Source organism: Anoplopoma fimbria, chromosome 5 (assembly GCF_027596085.1).
Source record: "Anoplopoma fimbria isolate UVic2021 breed Golden Eagle Sablefish chromosome 5, Afim_UVic_2022, whole genome shotgun sequence".
Lineage (NCBI taxonomy): Eukaryota > Metazoa > Chordata > Actinopteri > Perciformes > Anoplopomatidae > Anoplopoma > Anoplopoma fimbria.
This window is the reverse complement of record NC_072453.1, coordinates 3,967,061-3,980,148: the sequence shown is the minus strand read 5'-3', so window position 1 is coordinate 3,980,148 and position 13,088 is coordinate 3,967,061. Positions and strand designations below refer to the sequence as shown.

At 41.7% G+C, this 13,088-nt stretch overlaps 1 protein-coding gene across 1 annotated transcript; it reads left to right on the top strand.

Moving 5' to 3' along the window:
- Window positions 1–240: 240 nt before the first annotated feature.
- si:ch211-141o9.10 (probable endonuclease 4) lies at window positions 241–3,424 on the top strand. Its single transcript, XM_054598382.1, has 7 exons — window positions 241–407; window positions 498–707; window positions 809–991; window positions 2,275–2,406; window positions 2,604–2,708; window positions 2,858–2,987; window positions 3,202–3,424. Exons 1-7 carry the CDS (start codon window positions 242–244, stop codon window positions 3,260–3,262), a joined length of 987 nt encoding a protein of 328 aa, XP_054454357.1. The 5' UTR covers window position 241; the 3' UTR covers window positions 3,263–3,424.
- The last annotated feature ends 9,664 nt before the right edge of the window (window positions 3,425–13,088 follow it).

Genomic DNA, 13,088 nt, shown 5'->3' with positions numbered 1-13,088 from the left:
GCCTGTGGCAGCTGCGTGGAAGCCTTCTGACTGGCTGGCTCCTGCCGGGAGGGATGCATAAAACACAAGCATTTTGACCTTCATCAACTTTCGACAGTCAAACTTTGCACCACAGTACATGCCTTTTAGGGTCACAGCACCTCACAAAAAATGCAACGTTTTTAAATTAGCCACTAAAGTCATAAACAGAAGCGCCTTTAGCGGAGATTAACATATTCATAAACGCTTTAATCTCGATAGAATGGGTCCGAGAAAGAGAGCATCGAGGAAAAGGAAATCTGAGGAGGCTTTTGGAGGAGAAAGGGAGAGAGGCGACCCTGAGGGGAATGAGGCTGAGGAGACAGGAGACAGGAGGAGGAAGAACCGTGGGAATAAGAAATACATTGGAGCTCATGTGAGCATTCAAGGTAGGGCCTAGTGCCTTCTTGATAAAGTTCAAGTAATTAAAACATATGCACACACATTTCAATGTGCTGCCTCTTTTTTTATGCCTCCAGGTGGGATATGGAAAGCAGTGGGGTCCTGCACAGAGATGGGTGGCAGCAGTTTCGCCCTGTTTCTGGGCTCCCAGCGGTCATGGAAGAGGCCTGCACTGGACCAGACCGCTGCAGCCAAGTTTAGAGAGCAATGTTCCCTACAGGAGTATGACCCGTCTCACATCCTGCCTCATGGGTCCTACTTGATGAACTGTGGATCTCCTAAAGAGGGTTTGTCAGACAAAATGTGTCCTTGACTTTTTAATACCCTTCTAGCCGTGTCTCCTATCCTCTGACAAACTCCTCTGTTTTGCGAACCACGTTGCACCCAGATGTGTTTGAGAAGAGCCGGGCCCTGCTGGTGGACGAGCTCAGCCGATGCAGCCTCCTGGGCCTCAACCTCTACAACTTCCATCCTGGCTCCTCCCTGGGCTCCATCACCACTGAGCAGTGTGTGGAGAAGATAGCAGGAGCCATTAACCACGCTCACCAGCAAACACCTGCTGTGGTTACAGGTACAGTGGGTGGACAAAATTACAACAACGGCCAGTGCTATGCAGTAGACCCACAGTATATACTTGTCTGATGAAGCTCATAAGACATTGTTGAGACTGCCAGAGGTGTTGATAAAGCTCAATGGTTAATTATATGGTGTATTTATAGTGTTCAAAACATCTGGTTATATGTTCTTTGTTCTGTGATGATGAGGGTGAATCTGGGACTTCTGTTCCCTTTTACTAATTCATTTTGCTGTGCTTGTGGCTGATGCATCTGCAATTAATGAAGGGGACAACTGTAAAACATAATTACCAAGACTGGTACTCCAACAACGTATATTTAGTTACAATTGGCAGTGTGTGCCAGCTTAAACAAATGTCTTATAATTAATTTTAATAAAAAAAATACTTTCTATATTTTCTAAGAAAGACAGTGCTTAGAGGTAAACTGGGAACAGATAGTCACTGGTGTCAGTGCACCAAACACTGCAAACTGATGTCATCTAGCATGGGGAAATGTGTCAGATAAATTCTAAATAGAGGAAAACAGCAGAGACGTACAGTAGAGAACCTCACCAACACTGACAGACTGAAACTTTAATGGGTATTTACCCTGTAAAACCTCACTCTACAGCCCCCACAATTACAGTGACTTTAATCCATACCTCTTGGTGGCTTTGTCAAGCAGAGAACATTAAGAGCTTCACTGAAATCTGAATTTACTGCAAGACAATGCTTTATTGAGTCTTATGAATCTCAGCATAGCGAGATACCTTTGCAGCCAAACCCAGTGCACACAAATTAAAATATAATGTGACCAAAATCACAGTTGGAGGGTTAATCCCTTTGCATGCAATTAAGGAAACTGTAAAATATTCTTTACCCTATCTCGGAGGATTAATATCTTACTGCCACAAGTTAATTATCAAAATAATGGGCAGGTCATCGTTTCATACAAAACCATTTGACCTCAGATTGACTTCTGTGTTAATACATAACTTACAATTTGCGCAACTGACTGCAGGCTTGACACGGATGTTGCATTACTTGAAATTTGTAACCACAGTCCTTTTGTCTCGCACACCCCTCAATGCCGCTGGTGCAATAATACACTGCAGTGGAATGCCTGTGAAACACTGAAGCAGTAAAATGCCCCCAAGACTGTTCTTCAGGAATGAACATCAACCAAACCCAAGTTAGGATGTGTATAAGGCGTTGTAGCAGGTTGGGGTTAATATTGGAGTTGAATGGGTGTGTCAAACTGATAGTGCCTTTTTTTCTTTTGCCGCCCATGTGGTCAGTGTTGGAGAACATGAGCGGTCAGGGCAGTACGGTGGGCGGTAAGTTCTCTGAGCTGAGGAGCATCATAGACAAAGTGCGTGACCAGACCAGAGTAGGAGTGTGTCTGGATACCTGTCACGCCTTTGCAGCAGGTGAGTGAAAACTGAGGTTTATCCTTTTTTTTTTTGGCCCACAAAATCAGCAGAAATCAAAAAGGGAAAACAGTTTACCTCAAGTTCATTGTTTGCTCAAACTCCATGGTGTAAAATCTTAAAATCTGCTTGATATCCAAGCCTTAAAATATTAAAGCTTCCATTAGGGCTGTGAGTGTTGTTTCTTGTCTTGGTAGGATATGACGTGTCTGCAGAAGGAGGAGTGAAGGCCATGCTGGACAAGTTTGATCAGGAAGTGGGACTCGACTATCTTAAAGCCCTCCATCTCAATGACTCCAAAGGTGCAGCCAGGACTTTCATACGAATATCAAACACACACACAGATTAGATAGATGAGTTCATTGAGCAGTACGAACTTTGTGACTTTTATTAAATCAACTCTTGCTGCTTTGTTAGCTCTCACTGTCCTTTCTCTCTTTTTGTTTTGCAGGTAAACTAGGCTGCAACCTCGATCGCCATGAAGACATTGGTAAAGGTCATATAGGAATCTCTGCTTTCCGAGACATCGTCAATGAGCCCAGACTGGACAACATCCCTCTGATACTGGAGACACCTGGACGGTGAGATAACTGCAGAGACAAGGGGTCTGCTGTAAACAATGAATAGATATGATCTTTACACATCTTAAATTATTTACAAAATGAGAATATAATGGAGAAGAGTGCATAGTCTGTTCTCACTGTGTCATATTTTTTTTAAAGTAAAATAAATTATTTATAGCATCATTGCAGTGGCTCAGTTTGAACATGACTGTTACGTTGCCTTTCCCCACAGGCCAGGTTTCGAGTATGCTGAGCAGATTGAACTTCTGTATTCCCTCTGTGAGAAAAAATAGTTAGCACCATTTCTGATGAATTGGCACCGAACCAATCTCACTTCACACATCTGCTAAGAGAACTAGACTGTGTTTGTCAAGGACCAAAGTGGATGGGTGGTGGAGCCAGTTCTCCTTAAAAACACTCAGAGTTTGTTTGGTTGTAAATCAGTGTGAACAGTTATGAACATGAGTTGAATAAAAGTATTGTTATAAGTTGTCATTAGACTTGTTTGGAGTCGTCTTGTTCACAATGAGCCATTAGAGGGCAGCAAGAACACACAGAACAAACCTCCTGTCCTCAATGTGATGACAAATGATGCAGGCAAACATAAGGAAACAAGCATTAGGAAGTAGGATAAAAAGGAAATATCAGTATATACAATCAAACATATTCAGCGGGAAAACACTTATGTGGCATGATATAGATAAAAGAAATGTCACTGTGTTGAGAAGGATTAAGAAAACAGGAAAAGGTAGGAAATGGTGACCACCTCCCTGTAATCAACATCGCACAGTGGTGGGAAAAAGTACATTTACTCAAGTATTGTTTTTAGGTGCAATTATTAGTTATATGCTACCTTATACTCCTACTCCAGTCAAAATTTTAACTTTTTACTCCATTGCTGTTTTTGATAGCACAAGACCCTAATTACTTTGTAGATTTTGTCAATTAATAGCACATATAATCAACAAACACTAAAGTGATGCTTACACATTAACGAATCTGCATAATGAGTTTGTCTTATAGTTATTTCTGTGTATGTACACACTATGTATGGCTACTTTGACTTAAGTAAAATATCTGAATAACTGACAATTGTAACATATGTACAGTATATGTGTTTATGAGGACCCCCTACACACACACACACACCACTGTCATCCATAATAAACCCCACACATTCCTTCCCTAAAGTGGTCCAGCTGTTGAATACCAACACTTTGGTGCAGCTGTTGACACCCTGGGAGGACACCAATTGATTGTCACGTCAACTCCAACACCCCACGGTGCACATAAACATGCATTTCAACACACACACATGCACACAAGAAAACATTCCCTGGCATTTGAGGCTTGTAAACATACAGCTTTCAACCTGTGATTGAAGCTGAGAAACATATGTTAAAGGATATTAGCAATTATGTGTTGACTTCACTGTGATGATGCACACACAACCAAATGCAAGTTTGGTCAAGGTTTCTTGGGTCATCTTAAACTTCCCCTACACTTATGCATTTAATTTTTACACAATATTGAAACTTTGTATGCAGGTGGTTAAGACACATGAGGAAACGCAGTAACAGGAAAGAAAACTTATCTCTTCACTAAAGGCTTACTCATTAATCTGCCATCTACATATTTGCTGTATAATATCCTTTATGAAGTTTCTACTCTTTTCCATTTGCGTTTATGTACAAAACCTTTATCTTAACTATTTTCCAAATACGTCTTTGTCTCAGATCATAGCATAGGGTTCCCTGGATTGTTTTCTTCCCTCCATTATCTGAGACTCTGACCTTGCACTTTTAAATTCTTGTTTACATGCGACATTAGTAATCTTGGAATTTAAACTTAATCTTCTGCTGCATGAACAGCGGATAAGAGCGTCAAGTAAAGAGTAGTCAAGTAAGAGCAGGTCCAGACAGTATGTCTTTCAGTGTGGCATTAACAGAGACAGGAAGTGGAGGTGCCTGGCCCAAGAATGTCTCTGCTCTCAGGTCCCACCCACAGGAAATGCCTGTCCGGCCTGTTTGAGTCTGTGCCGATGAAAAAGTAGACTTCTGTTAGCAGGGTTTGGCTACTGACGGAGGAAAGGATGGATGGAGTTTGAATAATGAGGAGGCTGGTCCTGGTACTTGTATACTCGATAGTTTAGATAAGCTGATGTCTGATGGTTTTCAGAGTTGTTCTGGTGATCTGGTCGGGTCAGGGGTTACAACCCAGGGAAGCCTGAAGACTAAACAGTGAACACACATTCCTGAACTCTAAATGAATCATTTGCTGGAGGAGGCATGTGGAGGAAAACACCGATGGGAATATAAAAATGCCTTTCCATTCTCTAATTATCTTAAGATGTGTGGTATTAGCTGGTTCCGGTGTGCCCATGTCTTTTTGCGAGCGCCTGCTCCTCTTTCTCTGTCATTACATTTCATGCTGTGAATATTTTTCCACTGCAGCCTTAAGCCACTGATCTAATTATACAACTTTGTAAATACTTCCAGATATCTGTGGTTGGATTTCAGTGTTTCGTAAGACGTTTGAATAGCCAACTGATGATCCCTCACTGGACTCGGTTTCCATCAGACTGATAGCTGCTGTTGGAGATGGACATGAGCCTCTGACGGGAAGCCAAAGAAAAGCTGGAAAGAAATCAGTGAATTTGTTTCTGTTTGTCCTCGGTGGCTCAAAGGGTGGTGGTGGTGGTAGAGGGCAATTAAAATGGCACTGACTTGTGTACATTTATTTCCATTTCTTTTGGCTTGCAATTTGTTACAAGCACTTCGGTCGGCTTTTTGACTATGCATGCACATTTATCTGCCTTTACTAAACCTGAGGGGCATGCATTGGAAGAGCGCCGTAAAACCATACTCTTCCACTAAACAGCTCTACTGGGAAAGTCGCAGGGTTTTGGTCATGAGTGCGACCAAGCAAAAGGGAGGGTGATGTGATGTCTCAAATTCTCGAAATCCATACAGGGATTTTAACTGAAAATATTACACATTTACCTTATAGACCTTTGGGCTGCAGTTTATTAATAAACAATTTCTCTTAAAAGGAATATAACAAACGTCATAGCCATGATTTAACAACCAAATTACTTCTTCAAACGCATGCAGCAGCATAACAGCTTGTGTCACTTATACTGAATTAGAGTATTGTCTACATGAGATGCTTTTGATTAAGTAATTAAGTATAAAGAAAATATAGAAATGTACAAAAGAAGTCCAAAGATGAAGAAATGTGCAAAAACAAACAAGATTGAACAAATTACAAATTATATATCTAAAATTATATAAAAAGTGTTAATGAGTGTGTTAATAAGTGAGCTTTGGAAGCACCGGTAGGTGGGTTTTGTGTTGTTTCGATGGAGCTGGTCTTTGTGCTAAGCTAAGCTAACCGGCTTCTGGCATTAGTCATTCATATTTATTTCTCTATTTCTTTTGAACATTCATACATTTTTCTAGCTTCTCTACTTGCTTCATAAATAGTTTTCACACACTTTCAATTGCAACACTTGGTGTTAGGGTGTTAACACTGACTGGTGGATGTTAGGAATGATATCCTATGCTCTCTGACTACCACGTTTACTGGTAATTGGGACAATGAATATATTAAGATCAAACTAACACCAATTTGAAATATGATTGTTGTGCTTATTTTTCTCCTTTACACAAGTGCGTGAATATACTTTTCATCAAATCATAGTTTTATTTCTATTTTTTCAAATTAGCCCACCTACTTAACAATCTCTCCACCAAACCCATGGTTTACCAACTGTAAAAGTTCTGGTACCCCTGGCTTAGGAATCACTGCTTTAACACATTACAAAGTAGTGCATGACACTCTTAAAAAAACAAGCTGTTTTTTTAATCTGTTAATGTTGTTAAAAGAGATTTAATTAATAAGATCAGTATTCATTTAATTAAAACATCTAAGTTGTGTGTGTTGATCCAATGGAGGCTCAGAAGAACCGAGATAGATGAAGATTCATGTTAAGTTAAAACAGTGAAGACAACTGCAGAGTGGAGTAGAGAGAGGACAGTGAGAGAATGAAAGAAAAAGGACTGTATGCGTGGCTCTTGTGTGGCTTGAGCTGCAGAATGAGCCAAACTTTTTCCGTCCCGCTGTACCCACAGTCTGACTGCCACATCTGCCAGCACTTCCCAGAGAAGATGCCACTCGCACACACACGCACACACGCACGCACACACGCACGCACGCACGCACGCACGCACGCACACACACACACACACACACACACACACACACACACACACACACACACACACAATCCTCTGTATTGGCCTGCACAAACATGCTTCTCCAAGCCTCAAACCTTACACACATGAACTGAAGTGCTCAGAAGAAATAAGAGCTGAAGGGCAGGGTGGAGTCCATTTGCTTTCTCAGCAAGTCTTTTATTTTTGCACCTCAGCAGCAGTGCAGGCATCATAACTTACCTTCAAGATATGGCATTTCATTTCCCACTGTGAAAAAAACTGAAAAACCAGGCCATGCATGTTTGAATGCTCTGTGTAGGGTATCTTGTGACCTGAGTGAGAGTGTGGTAACGAGTGAGCGGCTGTTTATAAGTCAGTGGATGTGGCTATAAACAGAAAAGGAAGGTTTAGGACCGGCAGGCACTGTGAAAAAGCTGGAAAGCGACAAACAAGTTGGAAAAGAGATTGCTCTTTGCCTCTTCAGCGAGGTCACAGATACATAACATTGCGCTCTATATAAGGAGACCCTGCTGTGGTTCTTTCTGTCATTCCTTCCATTTCTCTTTCTCCCTCCACCTCCTCCAATCCCTCTCTTCCCGTTGGCTCGGGGTGAGGAATGCTACCCAGTGGTGGCCGGGCATCGGGCCACGAGGAGACAGGCGATCACAGCAGCAGAGCAGGAAAAAGATGAGGAGAAAATGGATGCAAGGAAAGAAGCTGGAGAAGAAGAAGAATGAAAACAGTGTTAGGATGGACGAGCATTGCATGTAAGAATATCATAGGTCTTTGGTGCTTAAGTAATCTTACTTGTATAGACAACAAACCTGGTCCATGAAAAAGTGAAGGACAAATCCACATTAAAATAGTTTTCAATAGCTGTTCTGAAATAAAGATATTCCATATTCCACGCAGCAACCATGAGTTTGAAAATGTTGAGGAAACTAAAACAAAGTTCTTTATGGAGATGTCATTTTGCCAGAGTGTTGAACATTCATACATTCCTTGTAGAAAAGGCACACAGTTTCTCTTAATAGACCACCATGCAATGAATACAACCACAGTTTGCATTATCTTGTGAAACGTCGCTGGTAAAGAGGAAACTCAGTGGCTTCTTCAGTGACCTCTTTGTAATTCGCTCAAAGCAGCAACACACCATGGCATTGTTTTCTGTACACTGTCACTTTTATTCACTATTGTGAACTGTCTACAGTTCATGTGTACAGCTCTGAGATCAGGGTTAGTATAACTGGGGGAAAACAGCTACACTAAAAAACAACAGTAAAATGTGTTTCTTAGTTTTTACTCTCTTTTATCTTTACCTCTGTGAACCGAAACCATCTACTTTTTAAAGCAAAATAATTTCATGTTAACATTAATACAAAGACTGTTGTGTCATCTGTAATGTTAAAGCAGTCACATATAGTGACACATCCACAAAGAATCATCACTCAACATTGCAGTTCACTTTTCGACCAAAAAAATGATTCAAAATGAATGTTGCTTAGTTCCTGCTGGATGTGTAAATAGGTAATTGTTAGCGAACAAGTTGCCCATAAATCAATGATAATGATATGTCAATATTTTGTATACAGTTTGTTACACTGCTAATTAGACTAATGCAGCTTTAATCCCATTTGATGTTTGTCCAGAAACATCTGTTTAATTCAGCTATTTGTAGTTCAAAATTTGGGAGCAACAGTATTTTCTACCTTGTTAGTTTGAAAGCATGGGTTACCAGTACTTTTCCAAAAACAGTAATAAACATGCGTGCATAACACCCAGCATGTTACAAAATATAGTCATCTCATTCACTGAAATCCTCTTCTCTTAAACCTGTTTTTCCTCATCATACTGAAATAGAAACTCAGCAGACTCTCAACACACACACACACACACACACACACACACACACACACACACACACACACACACACACACACACACACACACACACACACACACACACACACACACACACACACACACACACACACACACAAACACTGCTATTTTCACACTTACAAACTCACCGCTGAACTCAGCCTGTTATTTAGATGCCACAGAGCCAAACATATTGAGCCCTAATTACAATGAGGTGTGTGAAATCACACTGTCAATGCCACCCGGCACAGACTGGCTAAGATCAGCATCCACTTGTTGACAAATGTGTCCATACACTCAGAGAGCATGTATGGCATGTTTTTTATTGGGGTTTTTGTTCTAACTTTAAAAAAGAGGCATGTCAGGGTTGAGTGTGTGTGTGTGTGTGTGTGTGTGTGTGTGTGTGTGTGTGTGTGTGTGGAGGGAAGCCAGCCGACACAGGTCTGTCTCCAAGGTCAATCATCCATATGCAAAGAGCACAAGGGTCAGACATCGACATTCCTCACAGCACAAAAACACACAGCACAAAAACACACACACACACACACACACACACACACACACACACACACACACACACACAGTCCTGTCCTGACCTCCCTTCTACCAAGGCCTTGTACATCCTCATCCAATGGATGAACTAAGTAAACACAGTACAGTTTATGAAAGAGTTTCTGTTATCACACCTTCAGATTCACAGGCTTTGACGAGAGAAAGCATACTCCGCGCCACGCACACACACGCACACACACGCACATACAGACATACAGGGTGGAAAACAGCATTGCTCCGCCACATACCTCCAGTCCGTAAATAGGCACCCTTCCTCTACATCTTTCCTTTCCTTTGACTCTTTTGACAGCCAGCGCGAATACATAGATCATTCGGCCTCAGAGCTCGGCTCTCTCAGCTGACCCGAAAGGTGACATGGCCGAGGTCACAGGCTGAGACATAGTGTGTGTGTGTGTGTGTGTGTGTGTGTGTGTGTGTGTGTGTGTGTGTGTGTGTGTGTGTGTGTGTGTGTGTGTGTGTGCCTTAATGGTGTGGACATTGAAATGTGGTTGGATATTAAGGGAAAGGCAGTAGTACGTGGAAGAACTAGACCAATGTCTAGCCAAACTGCAGCGTCTTTTATTAAAGGAACAGTTCATCCAAAGCTGAATCAAGCTTATTTTTACCCTTTTATGGGGAGATATCTATCAGTCCAAGTAGCTCAGATGACATTTCCAAAGGCTTGCAGATATAGGCCGTAGCTCGTCTCAGTAAAATAGCTCAGCTCGATTTGTGTTGAAAAACGTAAGATCAGGAGAGAAATTGTGCAGTCAATGAAATATCCTCATAAGAATGTATGTGCGTGATTCAGAAACAGGACAGGAAACATGACGCTCTTCACCGGGTTCTCTGTGTTTTCGTGCAGGTTAATGAATGCTTATGTCCGTCTTAGCGCGTTTTCCTGTTTTAGGCCTGCATGGACATAAAGTGCGGTCTCACAATAGCCCATTGTCCCATCTCCCCTACACGCTTCCTGTCAGGTCAGAATTCGCGGAAATTAGGACACAGTGCAAACAAACAGCGGCGGCTACAGCTTTCCACCCACCGTCGGGGCCTTTCAGGAGGAACCCTACTTCAACTCCGGGGTTGGGTGGTAGCGTTCTTGCCAGGAAGCTAATCAGCGTCGCATCCCAGTTTGACAAATGCAAGAGATCCACATTTACAGTGTGCAAGGGTACAATCACGTGTATGTGGAGTATGGGGACTGGAGTAGGAGGTGGTGTGGGATGGAGGGTGGAGTACAGAAGAGTTTGGGGTGGAAAGGCACAGAATAGGGGGGATTTCCAACAGAGGTCTGTGTGGTTTATAGTGTATCAAATAGAGTGTGATTACACCTACAGTGGGTTGGTTTTCTTTGGTGGGAAAGTGGACTTTTCACATATTTAGGTTTGGCTGCATGTAGTCGAAACATGACCGCTCTCTTTTGCAGCAGCCTGGGTTCAAAAAGTAAACATCTCTTTCATTTTCTCAAGTCAAACCAAGTAGCAATGACATAAATCTGACTTTACAACATCTGACACAATTTGCTGGGAAGATCAGGTCTGATCATGTGGTTGTTTTTTGACAACTTAGCCTGAATGACAACAAATCACCTTGACAAACAACCTGAACTAGAGGAGCCATGATTTACTACAAAGGTGCTCGTTGTGAATTGGAAACACGTCTCCGACCTAAATTGGCACCAGCTGGTGAAACTGCTTGTGAAGTCATTGTAAGAGATATATGTTCTATGTTTCTTAGTGAAATTAAGATGTGTTGATGTGTGGATTTTAAGTAGCTTAGCTTTGGACAGAAACAGTGTGTGCATGAGCAACAGACCAAGGGTATCTGGGTCTGTGTTATGGCTGCTTTTCTACATTATTTTCTTACAGACCTTCCTTACAGTCAACGGATGACTGCACTATATGAATATGTTCTGGCACAGTTATTTATGTAAATGTTTAGGTTTCAATTTCCTGTCTGTATATTGAAAGGAGCCTTAAATTGCAAATTTCCCCGCTGCGGGACTAATAAAGGATTATCTTATTTTATCTAATCTTAAATTAACTATCAAAATCTGTACAAGAGACAAAAGTATCCACAACTGCTGGTTAGAGTTGGAAGATATGTAATCTGAAAGGGATTACCTGGCCGACATGCACTCATGCATACATAAACATAATACTTACACCCGCATGAGAACGCATGGACAAACACACACATATGCTGCCAAATCCACCGACAAACCAAAGACTAAAGATCGAATCAGGAAACACACTTGATTAAAACAAAAAAATTCTCAGTAAAATAGTAAAACAGTCCCTCCTGAACGCATTATTCAACCCAAATCCTGGAGGAGGAGAGGGAGGGAGAGAGAGAGAGCGTGCACCTGTGTCCACTGCAGACTCCCTAGACAGACGTTTGGTTCCAGATTTCTGAAAAACACAGTAGCGGCTGTTATTCTAGGAGTCAAATTAGCAGACGGGCCGCTGAAGGTTGGAGAGGCCTAATTTAAACCAGTCTGGCCGCTGGGGAGCAGACCGCGCCACAGAAACAGGATTTACTAACTGGTACTCAATCCCTGTTTAAATGTGCACCGCTGTGATAAAAAAGAGGATATTACCTAGTCTGAGAATTTGAATTTAATTGAGTTTGGTTTTGTTTGAAGGTGAGAATTTGTGCTTTAAAAAAAACAGTCTGTTGGCAGGAAGAACGTCTGCTGCAATGTCCAAAACTCACAGAGAAAGACACCAGGCCACTTAAAAGCACAGTTGGATCTAGGGGGCTTTTTTACCCTTTACAACTTTACCAGTTCGAAGAAGTCATGGCTGCCTTTTTGTCTCAGCGTGCATTTTTCATGGTTTGCTGAATGGTGAGAAGTGAAATATGTTTTAGTAGCGGCAACATAATAAAACACAACTATTTATTTAAGTGCACACATCATAACAGCATGTAACTCTTCTAATTGTGCTGCACAATTTTGGTGGGAGACTTTTATTTCCAAACCATTACTTACAATTCAAGAGGGCTGTTGTTCATTACCTGAAAACGTCTCTGGTCTCAAATGAAAATACATTACAGTTCATGGCTGGCTCAGCAGTGAATTACTTTGGTAATTGGTTGGATTTCTTGGGCTTGCGCTGCTGGAAACGGTTTCGGCATACCTGGCAGGCGTTTGCACTATGTGAAAGTAATTTCCTGGAAAGACATCCACACGTTCTGTCCATGCAACATTCATCCTCTTTCAGCACATCACCTCACTGCCTTCACTCTCTCCTCCTCTTCTACACTGGCCTCCCTCTTCCTCGCTTCCATGTGCTTTCCTGCAGCCCATACTTCCTCTCCTTCCTCCCTTTTCCTCCTTCATCCCTCTATCACATCTATCTCTTCTCTCACGTAGTTTAAAATAATAACAGCGGCACATTTACCACTAATAGTAATTTTCTCTTTATCGTTTTCAGACAGAATTTGACAAAGCTCCTCGTTAATT

What these genes read in the sequence shown, in the direction of transcription:
- si:ch211-141o9.10 (XM_054598382.1), top strand. Translation starts at nt 242, where the DNA reads ATGGGTCCGAGAAAGAGAGCATCGAGGAAAAGGAAATCTGAGGAGGCT. An exon ending in CTGTCACGCCTTTGCAGCAG is followed by an intron (nt 2,407 to 2,603) that starts GTGAGTGAAAAC and finishes TTGTCTTGGTAG; the next exon opens with GATATGACGTGTCTGCAGAA. An exon ending in CCATCTCAATGACTCCAAAG is followed by an intron (nt 2,709 to 2,857) that starts GTGCAGCCAGGA and finishes TTTGTTTTGCAG; the next exon opens with GTAAACTAGGCTGCAACCTC.